This window comes from Pelophylax lessonae (assembly GCF_965119305.1).
Source record: "Pelophylax lessonae genome assembly, chromosome: 1".
Classification (NCBI taxonomy): domain Eukaryota; kingdom Metazoa; phylum Chordata; class Amphibia; order Anura; family Ranidae; genus Pelophylax; species Pelophylax lessonae.
Window position 1 is genome coordinate 237,113,339 of NC_138768.1, and position 21,487 is coordinate 237,134,825.

At 43.7% G+C, this 21,487-nt stretch overlaps 1 protein-coding gene across 1 annotated transcript in view; it reads right to left on the reverse strand.

Moving 5' to 3' along the window:
• NCOR2 (nuclear receptor corepressor 2) overlaps positions 1-21,487 on the reverse strand; it is a 737,979-nt gene that overhangs the window by 221,308 nt on the left and 495,184 nt on the right. The window contains exon 17 of the mRNA XM_082255577.1: positions 5,996-6,058. Within this exon, the coding sequence (XP_082111703.1) occupies positions 5,996-6,058 (63 nt within the window). The remainder of the gene's footprint in view (positions 1-5,995; positions 6,059-21,487) is intronic.

Sequence of the window (21,487 nt, forward strand, 5' to 3'; positions counted from 1 at the left end):
ATTCAGCGTTATTTAATGGTCACATACAAAAAGAGCAACGTTTCAGAGCTTAAAGCAGCCCTTTATCAGGCAAACACTGAAACCAGTGTAACAGACATGCACCATATTATACGCAACAACAAATGGGAAAGAGCCAACTCTTGCATCTAAACAGTAACCACTATGCACAGTAAACAATCAGTTTGGCATATAGACAATTGTCACAGTACCCTGACTTCTCAATGCCTGGAGTGATTACTGTTTAAGAGAGATGGTTCTATTCCATTGGTCCTATTTCACTGAACTGAGCTTGCAATGCTCTTGTGACGCTTTGTTTTTGTGGCTGAAATGCCAGTCTATTCTAAATAAATTCACAGCAGGCTGGAAAATTCTCTGAGGAAGGGTATTTGAGACAGACACTTCTAACACGTGATCATGTACCAATTGTACACTAGTCATTAGCAGGCAGTGACATTACGTGTACATTTCTTATTGGCCAGAGTGGGTAATCCAGCAGTCAAAAAAGACCTTGGCGAAATAAAGTCAATAAATACAATCAAGAACAATTAATTTGTGCTTATAAGTTGAAAATCTGTCTGAAAGGCTGGTTTACACTTTAAAGTGGGTGTAAACCCTTTCCTATACCCAGTAAAGTAAATAGTCTCAGATGATACACAGAGATGAAACACATCTCCCTATATAAGTTTTATTTGTATATCTGTTGTCTTCAGCTTTATACAGGCATACCCCACTTTTAAGTACACAATGGGACCAGAGCATGTATGTAAAACGAAAATGTACTTAAAGTGAAGCAATACCTTTTTTCATCTCTCAATGCATGTAATTATACTAGCTCCATAGGAAATCTTGGTCAGCTTGACATGGCACTGCTCCCAAACCATAAAGTGACAAAGACACCAAGCTTGGGGAGCATGTTAAGGGGATCCAGGACTAGGACATGGTAGATTACCTAGGCAAGCTGGCTGGCCACAAATAGGATATGTTGTAGTCCTGGGTCCCCTCTCAGTGCTCCCTAAGTTTGGTATCCCTGTCACTTATGGTTTGGGAGCAGTGCCATGTCAAGCTGACCAAGATTTCCCATAGACGCCAATGTTAAAAACCGGGAGTAGTGCCATGCCAAGCTGACCAGGCTGTGTCCGTACTCGTGAGTGTATGTAAAGTGAGTGTACTTAAAGCAGGGTATGCCTGTATACTGTTTAGAAGGTAGATTTTTTTTCTTCCTGTGTATAGTCCTGGCATACACTGTGTGACAGCTGATTGGAGGAAAGGCACACACCCCCACTCCACATAGGAAAAGGAAGGAATATGCACAGCTGTGCTATAAATAGACCAGCGTTCTGCTAATCTATTTATAGCACCCACCCAAACACAAATTTTCAGCTGCTTTATCTCCTGTCCTGTCTTGGAGAACTTGTCAGAAGTTATGCTGATAACAGAAGAACAGAGCAACAGAAAGACCTGGGACTTAGGGCTTTGGAGAGAAATAAGTAAACACTACAGATATACATGCCCAGGTCAAATTTCATGAATCGGTTCAACTGTACCCAAAACTGTGTCTAAATTTCAGTGTTGTATATTAGCAAAACTAAATCTACATGTTTTAAGGATTTAGTAGTGAGAAATTGCCAACAGATTTAAACTGCCTGACTCTCCCCAATGATAAACAATCAAATAACTGTGGAATCCCACAGGGCATGTATACAGGTTTACTGACTCATTGAAAATAATGCCTGCAGCTGATATCTTGTCTCAACAGTTGTTGAGCAGGGAGACAAAAATAGTCCCTTTTAGTGGTAATCCACAAATCTTTATATGTAATTCAATAACAATATGGAAATGCAACCTTAAGGCCCTGTTCACACCTGAGCGTATTTCAGCTTGGAAAACGCTCATCTCTGAAGTCTCAAAATGCCCAACAAGCAAAATCCCATTCATTTCAATGGCCCTTGTTCACATCTGAGCTTTTGTCTCCTGAAGCAAAACGCCTGAAGCTCAAAAAAGTACATGAGCTTCATTTTTGGCAGATTACAAGCCTGTCAATGCCTGCCTCAAAACACCTGCAAAAAATGCCTGGAAGAAGCCCGAGAAAACGCCTGAAAAAACGCCTGTAAAAAAAAAAAAGCCAGAAAAAATGCCTGAAAACAATACGCTCAGCTGTGAATGCAGCCTAAAACATGTAAGTGGCATCAAAAACTTTAACATAAACACTGCAATAGTCAGCATTTATCAATTTTGTCACGCAGCAAGTCAAAGCTAAACAGGGGCAGTGAGACAGATTATGTGACAGATTGACTATACCTTCATAACAGCTTTATTCATAAATTCCTCCCTCTGCTGATTTAAAGTAGCACCACAACAAAATAAAGCCTGCTCTTGGCAATTCTTAATTGTGCATTAGTTTGGAGTAAAAATCTGTCCCATCTTCAGCACTTATGCAGGTCTTTGCAAATCTGTTTCAGTTTGCTGCCAATGATTCTACATTTTGATAAAATTAGGGTGAATATAAAAGAAATGAAGTAAGCATCTCAAGTACCATAGTGCCCATCCCCTTCTGCTTCAACTCCATAAAGTTGAGGGTAGAGCGATTCCAAGCTTTGGCTGGCATTTGCCTGGTGGCAAGAAAAATTAAGTCTACCAATTTCCTTTGGCATCTAGAGAGGTAAGAGACAGGCCTTTGTAACAAGGCTTCCCAAGGGTTATGGATTTAATTATAGTTGAAGAGCAATCTAATCTGATTGTATATGTGAGTGAAGAACAAAGAGGCTTTAGGACAGTTTCACCCTATATGTGTTACCGTGCCACACTACAAACAAATGGCCGCTGCTGCCACCTTTAACTGGCCATTGCAGCAAAGAGCACATGGAAACATGTCAAACAAAACCAAAGAAAATTCCCAGCTCTACTTACTGACCAGTCCCTAACCAACAGAATTATCCTGGCTAACAGTATGCGTTAAAAACAGGGGTTTAGTTTGCACATATTTGCAAGTACATGAATAAGCTGCTTAGCCTCTTTAGGGCACCCCAATATTATCTGCAGCCCTAACTCTAATTGTTGAGAGCCTCAGCAGTTGAAGCACATGCAATATAATGGATAGAGGGCAGCTGAGCCTGGAGCGAGCCCACCTCTCCTTAAAGGCACATGGGCACACTGGACAACCAGCATTTAGCACAAGAAAGTGCCACACTCCCCACAACCCTGGAAGCAAACAAGAAGCACTGGGAACTAATTTAGCAATGCAGTTGGGAATAATGTATCAGCAGGAAAGCACCTTGTAAGAATTTTCTTGAGCAAAAATGTTAGGTGAGAATTTCTCCATGGCAGTCCAAATTTTATTGCAGTCAGCTATTACTAGAGACTCTCCTAGGTCTCCTATTTCTTCATGATATGGAGATTCAACCAGCTCACCAAGGCGTAAGGGCAGAATATAAGGTGGAAACAAGGCCCATAGAAGGGGGATCCTTCAGACAGCAGTTTTAAAACTAGGTCAGGTGTATTGGGCTACCTGGACTGTGTTTGATGGCAGTACTGATGTAGTGTCTAACTTGCACGTATCAAAACCTTTCCATATGGACCAGTTTCCAAAATTCTTTTAGGTATGGGAGAGATTTTAGATCATCTGATAAGACATCATAAATGTACTTTAAAGACAGCCATAAATGGGTCAATTCTCAGCCGGTTTAGCAGGGACCAGCCGAGATTCGAATCATGTATGGGCAGGCTGACAATACCCTAGTTGATAGATCAATCAGCTGAGGTACAACCAGACTGTCGGACTTTACATGCGATAATTGCTGGTGCGTAATATAGCCCCTAGCAGTAATCACTGTGTTCTCCCAGCAGGGATGGCTCCAGGAGAACACAATAGCTTTACAAAGGGATTTCCTCATTAACACAGTCAGTGTTGTTACAGGAAAGGAAATCGCTCAATCTATAGCTGGCTTAAGCCTTGCAGAAGTCACCAGAAGAAAGTCTGCAGGTTCTTGTCCACAGGGAGAAATGAAGGATGGTGTAGGACCCCTACAAGTGGGAGGTGAGGCAAAATGAGATTGCTGCAATACTGTGCAGAGTCCCATTTCCTTAAGGCTGGGTTCAAACTTAAATCGGATGTGGCTCACAGCAGGGGTCCAGTGCGTCCATGTTCTCTGTTGCAGGGATAAATCAAGCCCAAATTTTTGTCAGAATTTAGACCTAAAATAGAGCCAAAGACGCACAGGACCCCTGTGCAATCCACTCCACAGCCGCCACAGAGATGTGTGATCTGGCTCCATTGAGCGCAGGGTACACTCTCCTGTCATGCGAATTGGATGCGGGAAAACCCACATTCAAATTTGCACTAGTGTGAACCCAGCCTAAAGAATATAGGACCTACTATTGGGGGTAATAAACTGCCCGTATTCCAGACACAGGCATTGCAGATACTCAGAAAATCTATTGCATATACTTTGCTAAATGAGAGGCAGCCTCATATGCATTTATTTGTGTCAAAAATGTGTTTGATTAAAGTGATTGTAAACTCTCACCTTGTAAAACAAGGAATCAATCTAAAAATACATTAAAAAAAATACCTTTTTCCACTTTTTAAAAGTGATAACATTCCCTCTGTTCTCAGCTGCATAAAAGCTGGGGGGGTTGAGAAGCATTACGCTGAGCTTCCCAGTGAATGGCTGTGCAAGGGGGCATGCCAGGACAAGTCTAATTACTGGAGTAAAGTACACTTCCCAGCATAGATAGAGAACTGACCACAGTGTGCTCTCCGGCTTAGTGTGCTCAGTTAAATAGGAAAGCAGAGGAACTGGCAGGAACCCCAGGGATTTCACATAAAGGAAGCAATACAAAGAGAACAGGCTACTTTCTCATACAAGTACATGATACAGCAGGCACATATCAGGAATATGACATTTTGGGGTAACAAGCGCTTTAACCTTCCTAGCGGTATTCCGGAGTGTGGCTTGGGGTTAATATTCAGTGCCAAAAACCGGTAAACCCGAGCCACACTCGGGATTACCCCAGAATGATGATCACCTTTCCCTGCGATCCCCCTCTGTCCTCCCCAGCCTTCCTCCCGCTGTCCTCTCGCTGTGTGCTCGGGCGATGCCGACACATTTTTCCGGTTCCCTTCCCTGCGAGCGCTGCGTCGCAGGGGGTGGAACCGGCCAGAGATTAAAAAATAAATAAATTACATGATACAGGGTAATCTCTAGAATTTAAAATTTTGTAACATGCCATTTCACCTAGAGGCTTTTCCAGTGCCCAGCCTGTGTTTTTTGTGGTACTTTGTACCTGTAAAATTGATAACGTCCATGGCGTCCAAAAAGCGTTCTTTTAGCTCAAAAACGCTTTTGGACGAACTGGAAAACAGCGACGGTGTATCAGAATTATTTGAAGAACTGAGTGATAGCGATTCGTGGGAAAATTCCTCATCAGGTACTAAAAGTGACAACAGTGACGATTCTGCGACGTGCGGACCTGCGATACGGATCAGGCAGCGCCCCCGAGTACAGATTCTCCTTCATAATGAAATATCTCCACTTCGAAAACAATAAAGAATTTGATGAAATTTATTATTATTATATAATTTATGATTTTGTGTTTCAAACTTTATCATACCTATCTACTAGACTCTTGTTTGGACAGATTTAAGTGAGTTGTTCCTAAGAATTAAAGGTCTAAAATATAAAACAACATATTTCCATGCAAAACAATGTACCGCTTTTAGCACCGAAATTCTGACATAATCAGACCGCCAGGGAGGTTAATGCTTCCCAATACATGTGAACACTGTATATGAAAATACACAGGACTTTCCCTTTAAATGTAAAAAGCTCTCCTATGTAACACCAAACATTAGGGTAGCATAGAAGGTCTTGTATCTGAATCATTCTGTGCCTCATATGGACGCTACAAATAGCATAAACGTAGGGGGGAGGAAAAAGCGGATGGTTTGTGACAGCACATAGCAACCCACTCATAACGCCACCAGAATCCTACCCACCTTTCTTTGCAGTTTCCATTTCCTCTTCTGTCCAGCGTGAACTTTCGTTCATCTCCATCGCAGCTGTGAAACGAAAAACAATTAAAGCTTAATAAAAAAGAAATAAAAAATAAAAAAAAACCATAACACATACTAATAAAAACCTTACCAAGAAAATAGCAGACAGGCATGCTGTGGAGTTAGCTGGGACAGACATCTACGTTTGTAGCCATGCTAGTGGCTGATTTGGAGCATGACTCAGAGCAAAACAGAGGGCCGCTGTTTCAGGTCAAGTGGTAACAACACAATGCCATCCAGGGGCTTCAGCTGCAAGATGCTCCTGCCAGTGTACATTTTTTCGAGAAATTCAGTTTCTCAGGCTGAAAACATTCGCTACCATTCCACTTCAAATGGCCCATGAAAGAGAGAGCAATGGGCTGCGGGCACTTAAGTATACCGCACTGATTGGTCCATGATAAAACATGAACAGTTCACATAAAGGACAAACACAGGACAAGACAAGGGGAAAGTTGCGGAGACAATTAAAAATAGCTGAGCTCTTCATGCAGAGCGTCTGCTGCTGCAAGCCCTTGACAACTATTAGCCCCGGCCCTTTGGGGAACACGCAGGAACATCCTTTCCAGTTCACTGCCTCGGATTTCAGTTGGCACCTCTCTTGGGCACATCACAAGTAATTTTCTTTCATGAGACTCCCCACAGCCACAAAATGGTAAGGGATAGCACACCAGCAACTTATGTCTGCCATACCGTGTGATAAAGAAGAAGCCCGACACCCACACAACGCAGACACAGAACAACACTGCAGCAAAGGTAGTAAAGTCTCTGCAACAGATGGCATTCTTATGTATTCATTAATTAGTAAGGAACTAAACTTTCCATTAAAAAATGCAGTAAATGCTTCGTGTCTGTTACCAATAGAAAGCAGACAAGTAAAAATCCATCAGCAGCACAAGTTAAATAATACGCTGTCAGTCTGTCATACTAGAATTTGTAAGGAAACAAGAAAGTAACACTTAAAAAGTAACATCCGCCTTTCCCTTACCAAAAAAAAAAAAAAGATTAAAACATCCTGTGTATAGATGATCCCAAATGGCTCAAGCAAACCTTTAACCCGACCATTGAGAAGCAGCATTGTGTAAATAGTGTGCAGAAGGAAAGAGAATACAGCAGATCAATTTCAATACCTTCAGTTTCCTCTCCAGCATTAAGTCTCCAGCAATGTCCAGATGCAAAGCAGCTAGCTGATAAGCGTACAGGTCCCAGCATATGATGTGCACTTGGTTCTTTCCTTCATTTAAAGTCACATTAAAAGTCTGTCTTTTTTTTTTTTAAATAATAAACATGTTATACTTACCTGCTCTGTGCAATGCTTTTGCACAGAGCAGCCCCAATCCTCCTCTTCTCAGGTCCCCCCCCCGCCAGTGCTCCTTCCGCTTGACCAGTGCCCCCAATAGCAAGCCAACTGCAGCCCCGATCCTCCTCTTCTCAGCCCCCCCCACTGGTGCTCCTCCCCCTTGATCAGTGCCCCCAATAGCAAGCCGATTGCAGTCTCGATCCTCCTCTTCTCAGGTCCCTCGCCGGTGCTCCTTCCCCTTGACCAGTGCCCCCAATAGCAAGCCAATTGCAGTCCCAATCCTCCTCTTCTCAGCCCCCCCCCCACTCGTGCTCCTCCCCCTTGACCAGTGCCCCCCAATAGCATGCCAATTGCAGTCCCCATCCTCCTCTTCTCAGGCCCCCCCCCCCACTGGTGCTCCTCCCCTTGATCAGTACCCCCAATAGCAAGCCGATTGCAGTCCTGATCCTCCTCTTCCCAGGCCCCCCCACCAGTGCTCCTCCCCCTTGATCAGTGCCCCCAGTAGCAAGCCGACTGAAGTCCCGATCCTCTTCTTCCCAGGTCCCCCCCACCGGTGCTCCTCCCCCTTGACCAGTGCCCCCAGTAGCAAGCCGATTGCAGTCCCGATCCTCCTCTTCTCAGGTCCCCCGCCAGTGCTCCTCCCCCTTGACCAGTGCCCCCAATAGCAAGCCAATTGCAGTCACGATCCTCCTCTTCTCAGGTCCCCCGCCGGTGCTCCTCCCCCTTGACCAGTTCCCCCAATATCAAGCCGATTGCTATAGGGGGCACTGGTGCGTGCTCACTCCTAAGCCCTTCTCTGTGTGTCAATAAGACACACAGAACTGTGGCTCAGCCCCTCCTCCTACTCTCTCCTTATTGGCTCACTGACTGTGATTGACAGCAGCGGGAGCCAATGGCTCCTGCTGCTGTCTTAATCAATGAGCAGAGAGAGACCCGACACACAGCCGAGGCTCCCGTGCACATCGCTGAATTGAGAGGGGGCTCAGGTGATTAGGAGGTGCTGTGGGGGGAGCAGCACACGGAAGGTTTTTTACCTTCATGCATAAAAGATAAAAAACGTTCAGTCTTTACAACCACTTTAAATAACACTCTAAAGTGAAGTTCACATTTCTCATTCTATAAAAAAGCTATGATGGATCACTTTTTATCTTTTTTTTTAAAACTCTTTATTTTAACAGAAACAACATTACTATTCTACAGAACAGATTCACAACCATGACAGAGCACACAATAAAAAGCGAGATATTCACGTGGGTAACAAAGCACGTTCCCCAATGTACTTCTGTACATCAATAACATCAACTTATATCACGTTATATTAAATCCATGGTGTGATCTTCAGTGAGCAACATCATTTCTCACATTTCTACTAGTTTAAACATAGCCAAACTCTAGAGCAGGGATCCTCAAACTACGGCCCTCCAGCTGTTGCGGAACTACACATCCCATGAGGCATTGGAAAACTCTGACATTCACAGACATGACAAGGCATGATGGGAATTGTAGTTCCTGAACAACTGGAGGGCCAAAGTTTGAAGACCCCTGCTCTAGGGCTTAGAAGGGGGCAAGGAAAGGGGGTTGACCCAGTTGCCCCCACCTCCCAATGGCTTACATAATGAGCTATGTGAATCAAGAGAACAGAAAGGCTACTGCTGAGAGGGTCTGTTCTTTCTAAATGAAACAGTAGGTCCAGACTTTCCAATATTTCTCATCTTGCTCTTCCAGCACCATAGTAAGGATCTCCATTTGTTGGATTTTAGGTATCCCCACTAGCCAATGAGATCTGGTTGACAGGGTGTTACTTTTTTATACGGGAATACATGCCTTCGCAGCAGTTAAAAGATGTTTTAAAAGTGAATTTTCTGAAGGGCAGAGGGGTATCATGTAATGGAAAAGCGATCCAAGCTTTCCTAAGTGTGACTAAGCAATTGATGTCAGGCGTTCAAGAGGCAATCCTGCCGCATCTTGAATGCCTGAGTCATTTTTAATGGGATTATTGTGCATTGGCTTATGGTAGCGGCATAGCACCAGTAACCTGAATCGCCAGGTTTGCCATTCGATGCTACCTGAGAACTCAACATGCTATGTGTTAAATCTGCACAGCACAGGGAGGCTTTATGTGGGTGGTAAAACCGCAGCTCAACCACTTCCCTGTCCCCCATCCCACCCTTGTGGAGGAGGACTAACAGTTCAGATACGCAAGTTAAAAGGTAGCCAGAAATTTACTATATTGCACCATACCAGCCCTTGGATGTGGTGACTGCATTCATTTTATTTTTGCAAGTACAGAGAAATGCCCGATGATCTTGCCAGAATTCCAGTGTACTTGTTCCTTCCTGTGCACTGATCTGATATCTCAAACAGTGAGTGAGCACAAAGTGTGTTAATTGGCAGGATCACCAGGGGAAAAAGGAAATGAATGCAGTCACCACATCTAAGGAATAATAAAAGCTATACAGTGCAGATTAACAAATCTCCTTCTGCGGCCACTGTATTTTGACAATAGGACCCACCAGCTGTGAAAGTACTGCAACAGCAGCTGCATCTGACTGAATGCAGCCACTGTATGGCCAACAGTTTTCTGCCCAGGAGAGGACCAGCATGGCCACCCACTGAGCAAATGTCACCTGGTTCATCAGAAATCTTTGCCAGCTTTGCCTTCCACCCTGTATCAGCACCTCTGGTGTTATCACCAGAACAAGTGTCCCCTCTGGGAGTATTCCCTTCACTCCCTCTGTTTGGTAATGACTTCAAATATTCCATTTCCTCCAGCTTTCATCAGCAGTCACCAGGATAAAAAAAAAAAAAGAATGTATCCCCCAAATGGTACAGAGGTTTTTACCCTTCCCCAGCCTAAAATTAGAATAAAAAAGTGGTTGGAGTTCCGGTTTATGTGCCTTACATGCAGGGAGGTAGACCTGGCCCTCCTGTACCAGGCCCAGACCAAATCAGTTCAACGAGGGGCAATGAGTGGGGACTCTTTAAATACCCTGATAATACAGTTATGTATTATCTGTAAATGTACATTTAGAAGCAAAAAGTGTCACAATGAGCATGGCAAGACTTATGAATGTCCACAAACAAGTGCTACATTACTGGTTTACTCCACAATTTACTTCCAGATATGACTAACAGTTACAGCATGCAATTCTCCCTTTTCTTCACTTAAAAGGAACGATTATCAGTTATCGCTTCACAAATACTAAGAGTGCCCACCAGTGGTCTAATTATACCACTGCATCTGACTACGCTGCGCTAATGTTCAGCTCTGCTCTGATAATGACACAAGAAAGAAGGAAACAACAATACTAAGACAGGCTATTTCTAATTGTTATGATGATTTTTACAACTACTGCTCATTTCTAATTTACAAATGTGGGCCGAATTGTCTTGAAATTTACAAACATGAATTTCAGCAACTCAACTTCAGTAACTCAAAATTACCAGTTCTATTCAGATTTTTGTATTTGTTTGTAATAAACTTTGTATGCAATGTTCTGCATACAATGCGATGCAAATAAGCCTAAAATTATATATATATATAATTTCTATTTGGTTTACATTCCAGTACAAATTTGTCAAAATGCAGGTATAGATTTCTGCCAAAAGCTACAACCCCAGTTTGTACCGTCCATGCTCACCCACTGTGTTTTGCCACAGAGATTTTGGAGAAGGAAAGGATTGGTTAATGGTAAGGGTAAGCATTAAAGTTGAATTCTAGGCAGAAATACAAGGCAAAAAATAATGCAGCTCTGTAACCACTACTTCCCTGAATGCATTTTGTTTTTAACTGCTTCCATATTGGGCCAATTCCGGCATTCCTCTTCTACATTCATAATTTTTTGTTAGAAAATTACTCAGAACCACCAAACATTATATATATATATATATATATATATATATATATATTTTTTTTTTTTTTAAGCAGAGACCCTATGGAATAAAATTGTGGTTGTTGCAATTTTTTGTCACACAGTATTTAAACAGCAATTTTTCAAACGTGATTTTTTTGTATAATGTGAAAGATGATGTTACACTGAGTAAATCGATATGGAATGGCGTCAAACTTTGGTACTTAAAAATATCTATAGGCTACGCATGAAAAAATGTTCACAGGTTACCAGTTTAGAGTTACAGAGGAGGTCTTGCACTAGAATTATTGCTTTCGCTCTAATGTTCGTGGCAATACCTCACATATGTAGTTTGAACGTCATTTACATATGCAGACGTGACCTATGTATGCGTTCGGTTCTGCGTGCGAGCACGAGGAGCAGGGCGCTTTCAGATTTTTGTTTATTTTATTTAATTTTTTTTATTTCTACACTTTCCCTTTCATATTTTTATTGTTTATCACTTTTATTCCTATTACAAGGAATGTAAACATCCCTTGTAATAGAAATAGGCATGACAGGCCCTCTTTACAGCGAGATCTGAGATCTATAAGTCCTCAGATCTCTCTCCTCTAAGCTGGAAAGCCTGAGATAAAAAAAAAAAAACGATCTCCGCTTCCCAGACAAAATAAAACCGCTGTGTGTACATCTGTTGGTGTCGGTAGTCACGTCATAACGTTGCGCCCGGCCTCTGAAGGTAATGGAGATGACCAGGGAGCATCTGGTTCTTGGTCAGCTCTATGGTAAACGACCGATGCCAGGCAATTCATTCTCCGGCTGGCCGATCACACGGGCAAGCCAAAAAAAACTTCAGGTATCATTCAGATAGGATGATATGATGTCCAGTGGTATGGAAGTGGTTAAAGGATAGCTTTACCTTTTCCAAAAGACTGCCTATGCAGATGAAGGGCATCTGTAGATAGAAAAAACTGTGCAGCTCTGAATTAAGTTGAATAATGCCCTTGCTATATGTGTTTGAATACCTTCTGAAGACTGAGTGGAATACTCCCAGGACATTGGTAAGTGAGGCCTAGTCAATACTGCTCACCTCCACCATCACAGGAATGAGCTCTCAAACACTGAGCTTAGAACTACTGCATATGGGGGGAGAGAGCATGTGAGGGGGGGTTTGATTCAGAGAAAAAGCGCACTCGTGATGGTGGAGGTGAGCAGTAATGACTAGGCATCAATTAGCAACGTCCTGGGAGTGGTTTCAGAACCATCACAAAGCTGCTGCACCTGCAAGGACATTTGTGTTGCAGGGGATGTCGGAAATCTGACTTATATCTTAGTGCAGACTTCTGGGAAAATCAGTGAGCCAATCACACAAGCAGGAAATTATGTTCCTGGGGGGCGTCTGTACGCATTCTGTGTACAGAGCACTTCCGAGTGGCTATATTGCATTACACAGAAAATTACAAAGCTGCAGATTGAAAAGGAAAGGTAATTTTTATAGCATTCAATTACAATATGACTTGTGTAGCAATTGCATATGCTCTATTATTTTTTTTCTCTATATGCTTTTTTTTTCTGACGAAATTGGAGTTAGGCCTCTTTCACACGGGCTGTATGTCCGTATATCACCCCATCCGTTTGCGGGTGATATACGGACATAATGCATGTCAATGGGATTGCGGATGTCAGCGGATGACCATCTGCTGACATCCGATTTGCGTCCTTTCAGTTCTGTTCCGTTTTTTGGAACTGAACAGAACCCTATTTTTCTTCTGTTTAAAAAAACGGAAAGGACGCAAAATCGGATGTCAGCGGTGTCATCCGCTGACATCCGAAATCCCATAGACCTACATTATGTCCGTATATCATCCGCAAACGGATGGGATGATATGCGGACATACGGACCGGATGACACAAGTGTCATCCGTGTCTGTAAAAAAAAAAAGTGCCGGAGCGGATCGCCATACGGTCCGCTCCATGTGAAAGAGGCCTTACGCTTTGCAAAACATGAGGCAACATGCACCCCTTTAGTGTTTAAACTGCGCTCCTCGGGTTTCAGCAATCAGTAGTAGGAGCATTCATTTGTAAAGGGGTCTTTAATAACAGTAAGCTCTGTTCTCTAACATGCCCACAAACATGTCTTCAGACTAAAAACTAGTTGTGTAGGTTGAAACTCTCAGCTGCACTGATCAACAGGTACATGCATTTAGGTCAAGCGCCAACATTTTCATAGGCACTCTTTATAAATCCCCCAGTATATTTCTCTTTTGCAATAATAGCTTCTTTTCTTTTGAAAATACGCGGATTCGCTCATGCGGGAGTTACAGGAACCCAGGTCGGCCAATAGCAAAAGTGTCAGGGGGGTGGGGGGTCAGGCGCAGTGGATTTAAGGTTCACTTTAAAGCTGGCCATAGATAGAATTTCAAATGAAAATTCTTAGTAAAAGTCTTATAACTTTCGAATGTCATGCAAAAGATTTTGTTTGCTTTCAACATTTGATTTTTGAATGAAATGACCAAGTGAAAACCGCATACCTATGTTAGAAATTCAGTAATTTGAGAAAAATTTTACCCCTTGCTCCTTCGAATTTTCTCATTACTGTGGTTGCAAACGAACGTCGATTTGACCCACTATTGAATAGAGAAAGGAACAAACTTTCTATAACATTCTTTTCGTAGAATATTTGTTCGAAATTCTACCCATCTATGCCCAGCTTAAGAATGATTTACAAGCAGCATGGTGTCCTGCCAGGGGCAAGTGAAATATTGATCTATAGAAGGCTCTGAGAAACCAAATTAAAATTGAACTACAGCCAGAGAGATTAAGATCAAGCCTTTAAAGTAGAACTCTTGGAAAACAAATTTACATGCTTACTGTTTCAGCAAAGGTGGCACCATCTCTTAGCAGCAATGATGCCTAAGGGATAGGTCAATGCATGCTGAGGCACATTAGCTGCAGGCTCATTCTTGCCATAGAAGAAATTGAGATCTTGTGGGATTATGAATGCCAGAAAATGTCATCATAGCATTCACTGCTTCTCAGTGGCATCCAAAAAATGCAGAGAATGAAAGGCTGGAGAGCATAGCAGCACAGAAATCCCCAATAACCGTCTCAATCTACAGACATTTACAAGCCCAATTGCAAAAAATTTAGGGCAGTGTGTAAAATCTAGATAAAAACAGAATGCAATAATTTGCAAATCTCATAAGCCTGCATTTTTTTCACAACAGAAAATAGAAAACATATCAAATGTTTAAACTGAGAAAACGTACCCTTTTTAGAAAAAAATAGGGTAATTTTGAAATTTATGGCAGCAAAATGTCTCAAAAGAGTTGGGATAGGGCAACAAAAAGCTGGAAAAGTAAGTGGTGCCAACAAGGAAGAGCTGGAAGAACATTATGCAACCAATTAGGTTAGTTGGCAACAGGTCCGTAACAAAATTGGGTAAAAAAAAGGGCATCTTAGAGAGTCAGATTGTCTCAGAAATAAAGATGGGCAGAGGTTCACTAATCTGTGAAAGTGTGTCGAACAACTTCAGAAAAATGTTCCTCAATGTACAAAGATTTTAAATATAGCATAATCTATAGTGCACAATATCAACAAAAGATTCTGAGAATCTGGAGAAAACTCTGTGCACAAGGGACAAGGATGAAATGCAATATTGGATGCCCATGCTCTTTGGGCACTGCATTTAAAAAAAAGACAAGACACTGCATGGGCTCAGGAATACTTCCAAAACTCGCTGTCTGTAAATACAGTTGTGCCATCCAAAAATGCAAGGTAAAGCTCTATCATGCAAAAGAGAAGCCATATCTGAACATGATCCAGAAACACTTCTCTGGGCCAAGGCCTTTTTAAAATTGTATGTTGCAAAGTGGAAAACCGTTGTGTTGTCAGACAATTTGAAATTTGACATTCTTTGTGGCAACCATGAGTGCTGCATCCTTCGAACTTCAGAGGACAGGGAACTTCCGGCTTGTTATCAGCGCTCAATTTAAAAGCCTGTATCTCTGATGATATGGGGTGCATTAGTGCTTATAAAATGGGCAGCTTGCACACCTGGAAAGGCACCATCGATGTTGAAAGATATGTGCAGGTTTTAGAAGAAGGCTTTGCATATTCCAGCAGGGCAATGCTAAACTGCATGCTGCATCTATGAAAACCGCATGGCTTCATAGTAGAAAAGTCCAGGTGCTTAACTGGTCTGCCTGCAGTCCAGACCTTTCACCAACTGAAAATATTTGTTGAGCAGAGTGTTGTTAAAAGAAGAGGGGATGCTACACTGTTTTTTTTTTTCTTAAAATGGTAAATTCTGTCACTTTAAACATTTGATATATTTTGTTTTTATTTTATATTGTGAATGAAAAATGGATTTTTGTAAGATCTTACCGTAAAATCCTTTTCTCTTAGCTCATTGACAGACGTAGTCCTCGGTGATACACCACCTTCGGGTTATGTTGCCTCCACAGGAGCAGGACTAGACAGGAAATTAAAAAGCTCTGGCCACACCCTAGGGGCAGTCCCAGAGGGTATATCCTCTCTCTCTCTGCCTCAGCAAATCAGTTATGTGAAAAAGCAGTCTTTAGAGATTTAACCCAACCCAACTCAAAAAACAGAGGGGCGGGGACTACGTCTGTCAATGAGCTAAGAGAAAAGGATTTTACGGTAAGATCTTACAAAAATCCATTTTTCTCTAGCGCTCATTGACAGACGTAGTCCTCGGTGATACACCACCTTCGGGACGTCCCAGAGCAGTATCACAACTGAGGGGTGGGAAAATGAAATCAAATCCCAATCTAGAAGGCCCAACCGGTGCCAACTAGAAGTTTACAATGCTCATCCTTAATGATGAGACTCAACAAAAAGAGAAAAAATTTTTTTTTTTTTTTTTTTTTTCAAACAGAAAAAAACCCTCGAGGTAGACCACCGGTCTCCTCAAATTGCGGCCTGCAAAACCTTGCGGCCAAATGAGGCATCCGCCGATGCCGTCACATCAATTTTATAGAATTTTGTAAAGGTATGTACCGACGACCAGGTGGCCGCCTTACATACCTGGACCACTGACGCCTGATGGCGAAAGGCCCAGGAAGTACTGAGCGCTCGAGTGGAGTGCGCCCTAACAGGGAACGGAGGACTCTGACCCTTAATAGAATAAGCCTGTACCACCGTTTGTCTAATCCATTTGACAATGGTCGCGGCAGATGCAGGCAAACCCTTTCTGGGGCCATCCGTGATCACAAAAAGTGAATCCGTCTTACGGAATGATTCCGTAGCTTTCAGGTATACCCTGATTGCCCGAACCACATCTAAGGAATGCAACGCATGTTCCCGATGATGCTTGGGCTGAGGACACAAGGAAGGTAGTACAATATCTTCATTCAGATGAAAATCTGAAACCACCTTAGGAAGAAAAGATGGCTTAGGATGAAGTACTACCTTATCCCTATGAATCACTAGGTATGGGGACTGGCATGATAATGCAGCCAGTTCTGACACCCTGCGAGCAGAAGTAATAGCCACCAAGAAGGCCACCTTCTGGGATAAAGTAAGCAAGGGAATCTCCCTGATGTTTTCAAAGGGAGGTTTCTGTAGAACCGACAAAACCAAATTAAGATCCCAGGGCGGTAAGGGCGCGCGGACTGGAGGAGCCAGGTGCCGCACCCCCTGGATAAAATTCCGCACCAAGGACTTGGTAGCTAAAGGTTTCTGAAAGAAGATTGCTAATGCTGAAACTTGACCCTTGATGGTGCTCAAGGCTAGCTTCTGCTCAACCCCTTGTTGCAAAAAGGCCAATATTCGAGTCACCGAATAGGTACGTGGAGGAAATCCTAAAGATTCGCACCACGCAATATAAGTCTTCCATGTGTGATAATAGACCTTGCTGGAAGTCTCTTTCCTTGCTTTAATAAGGGTAGGAATGACTGAAGTAGACAAACCTCTGTCCTTCAGTACTTGGGTCTCAATGGCCAGGCCATTAAACCCAGCGACTGTAAAGCATGATGGTAAATTGGTCCTTGAGACCACAGACACTCCCTGAGACGAAGTTCCCACGGAACGTCTGCGACTAGCATGTCCAAGTCGGCCAGGCCGGCTTGAGGAGGCCAGTCTAGAATTTCTAGGACCACTGGCACTGATAGAATCTGAACCAGGCGTCCCTAGAGGTATCTGGCCCCGACCATCCGAGAAAGTCTGGTCGTTTTCTGTTCCCACACATTTATCAGATACCTGATTGTTATCAGGAAGGGTGATCTTTTCTGGTTGAACCTCAGGGACCAAAGTCACCCGACTAGAGGCTACTTGGCCTATCTGGTCAACCAGATCCGATTCCTGTGAGGTATAGGGACTAATTTTAGGAAAAGGTAAAGGAAAAGATCTATTCAGGGAACGGTAACTACCGCTTCCTGTAGTACTTAAATGTTGGAAGGGAAGAATCGCACCGGTAGTAGTGGTTGATGCTCGATCTAATGTCCTGAATACCGGTGAAAACGTCCCCCCACCCTGAAACCGGGTGGGGGCGCACCTTCAGGCTGTGTACTCCTTTGCTTCGGGTTTGGCTGGGTTGGTCCTCTGCTTGTCCGACCAGCCCTTCTTGAACCCTCCTGGAGGAGTCTTGCCTTTCCCGCTAGTACCAGCCGGGCGCCCTTTATGGGCGGTAAAGAAAGGTCCTCGCTTGTTGCGAGGTCCCTTAGCTTTTGCAGCCTGTGGCAAAAAAGTGCTCTTGCCCCCAGTGGCATCCTTAATGATTTCATCTAGGTTGGCCCCAAATAGACGATTCCCCTGAAAAGGGAGATTTGTCAAGGTCTTCTTGGAACCTAGGTCAGCTGACCAGCATTTTAACCACAGCACACGTCTGAGGATCACCGCTGACATAGATGCATGCCCTAATAAGGGAGTAGTGTCCAAGGCTGCGTCACAGATAAACTGTAGCCCTTGTATGATCTGTTCCATCAAATCAGATGTCTCCTGGGGAATATCCTTTCCCCTAAGGTCTTGGCGTACCATTTTCGCCCATTCCGTAAGTGTCTGGGAAACTAGACCAATAACAATTACTGGTCTAAATGCTGACCCTATCAGAGAGAAGATGGTGCGGGACTCTGCTTCCATCTTTCGATCCACCGGATCCTTAAAGGACGAAGTGTCCTCCACTGGGATAACCGTGGCTTTATTCAGCCTGGAAATAGGTGGATCCACCACTGGTGGTACCGTCCATTTCTTAATGATGGATTCCTCAAACGGATAGCGTCTAGCAATACGCTTGGAAATAGTAAAGGTACGTTTAGAATGCTCCCATTCTCCTTTAATCTGATTACCGAAACATTTGGGTACAGGAAAAACCTTCACCGTTTTGATGGGCTTATTAGTACCAAAAAGGAATCTCTGTTTCAGTTGCCTCTGCCGGTAAAGCCTCAGGTTTTAAGGTTTCCTGCACTGCCACAACTAGTGCGTCCACCAATGCTTCTTCCTGAATTATAGCAGGAGAAGAAGCGTCCTCCTCACTGTCTGAGGGGGCTTTACCTGGGATAACAGCCCTTGCAGAGGAACCTGCAACTGCAGTGACCATCTCTGAATCTGAGTCAGAGGTGTCAGATAGTATAGGGGTAGGCGGGGGTCGCTTCCTTGACCCCCGTCCCTGACAGGCCGCCTCCACCCGAGCCACCATAGACTCCAAAATTGCTGTAAATGACTCTACACTCTGTGCACCGGCGGGTCCCGTGGCCCCCTCGAGGGAAACAGGTGGGGGAATATGTGTGGCAGGATCCATGATAATTCCAGTCACTTCCTGGATAATATAATTCAAAAAATAAAAAACCTTTTTTTTTTTTTTTTTCAGACCCCCAGCGCCACAAAAAGCCCCTTAGTGTTACCTGCTAGGGATCCCTATCGATCGAGAGAGAGAGAGATAGACCCCCAGGCTCACCACTTGATGCTCAGAGTTTAACTGCAACAGGTTACAGCGCTGTCTTGACAAACAGGAAGTCTTTTGGCTGGCTGCCCAGGAAGAAAGGAGGCGGCTCCGCCCCTCTGCACGCCTTCCGGCGCCTCCCCAAGCTCCACGAGGTGTTTGGATCACCTCAAACATGGCCGCCCCCATGCTGGAGACACGAGGCTACGCCAAAATGGCGGCTCGTGCGATCCAGCAAAAAAAATGGCGGCGGCCTGTACTGAATAGCGGTGTGCTGCAGGGCACACAACACTCTCTCTGCATGGGGATTTGGCGTGGTTGGCGGTACCGGCCCTGGCGGACCGCATGGCCATTCGGGAGGCCTGCTAATAGCTGGAGATCTGATTAGGAAGGCAGTCTACATGTCCGTGGCTTCTGACTGGTAGGTAGCTTATTCTTATCACCGTAAGATTCCCAGAATGCCACAGATTACATCTTTTTAACATGTATACAATTAGATTGTTAGCTCCCAAACCAAGCCTCCTGGCTTTTTGCACATAAAATCACACTCAAAGTAGGAGGATCTGTGTCATGTTATAGGATAGAGAGGGACTCTATCTTACCATACAGAGAGGGGCCCGCGTTCACCACAAGACCCGTCAGGGGAAAAGGGGGAACATACTACTCACCATACCGGAACCAGGCGGGCACCAACTCCTGACAGTACCCCTCTCCACCGGGGCGGGAGGGCTGTCGACCGATACGGACGCCGTGACTCATGGTCTTTGGCGTTTCAGCGAGACGTTTAACTCGCGGGGTCAGTCCTTTAATGGGACTTTGTCGCGGCCGACCCAGCGCGGAGCTATGGCCTGCACGCGCTCGTAGGCTGAACTGGAGTGACCACCGGATCTCAACATCCAGCCCGTCGCCCAGTTCAGCTTTCTTGCTTGAAGATCTCACAGGAACACTGGAGAAAAAAAGCTGTCTAAAAAATCCTTTAAGAAAAAATTCTTGCCAGGACCTAAGATCCCAGCAAGGTATCTAGGTCCTTACTCCTAACTAGACAGAAAATAACTGATTTGCTGAGGCAGAGAGAGAGAGGATATACCCTCTGGGACTGCCCCTAGGGTGTGGCCAGAGCTTTTTAATTTCCTGTCTAGTCCTGCTCCTGTGGAGGCAACATAACCCGAAGGTGGTGTATCACCGAGGACTACGTCTGTCAATGAGCGCTAGAGAAATATGGGTTTATGAGATTTTTTTTATTAGTATCAGTGTCAGTGTGTTTTAGGTAGGATTAAAAAAAACAACAAAAAAAAAATGCGCACTATTGTTTCTGGGCTGTACTACGGGTACAAACAACAACAACATGCACATATGTAGTATCGCTGAGATTTTCAGGAGCAGGAGAATGTATTTTGGGTTGTTCTTTGGTGGTAGGTTAAAATAATGCAATGTATTTTTATTTTCCAATAGTGCCTAGCACTTGAACCAAAAAAAGTGTTAATTCGCGCTGGCCTTCTATGCACTATGAACTGCTGCAACCCAAATCCTGGAAATGTGGATTAAATAAAAATAGTGACAAAAATGGTGCGCTGTTCTCAAATTATGTAATAAATAACTCAAAAGGGTAATCTACCCAAAAAATAAATGTCTTATGAAAAGCATAAGCACTGAAACACCCTTGGAGTGATTTCTTGTTGTTGAAGTACTGGGCCCTTTGTGAGACTTGCATCTCTTCAATGGACTTTACCCACAAAATATAGTTTATTTACAGTGCCAAAAACAAGAGTTTAACAGACATATATAAATCTCTGCATACTAATTTTTTTATAAAAAATGAAAGTTTCATTAGATTTGCTTTTTCACACACAGCCTACCTTCAGTAGTACATAATGTACTCAGAGTACAGTAGTCAGGAATACTTCACATAAAGCCCTGCTTACAGAGTGCAGTAGTCAAGAGTATGATGTGCACAGCCTTGTGTCTAGTTTAGGGCTGAGGAGTGCATAAGGCACAGAGTGAAGGGGCCAGGGGTGTGTAACACAAAAAATACAGGGCTCAGGAATACGTAATACAAAGAATGCAGGGATCAGGAAAGCATAACCCAGAGGATGTGAGCAGGAGTGCACAACCCAGAGGTACAGTGGTATATAACACAGTGAATGAAGGGCACAAGAGTGTGCAATGCAGAGAATGCAGGGCACAGGGGAGCACAATGCAAGTAATGTAGGGCACAGGTGTGCATAATGCAGAGAATGCAGAGCAGGGGAGCACAATACAAAAAATACAGGGCACAGGTGTGCATAACACACAGATTACAGTGGTCAGAAGTGGTAACGTACAGAGGAGGAAGTGACGCCGCGTGGTATGCCGTCAACAGGAAGTGCATCGACGCGTTTCGCCTTCCTCCA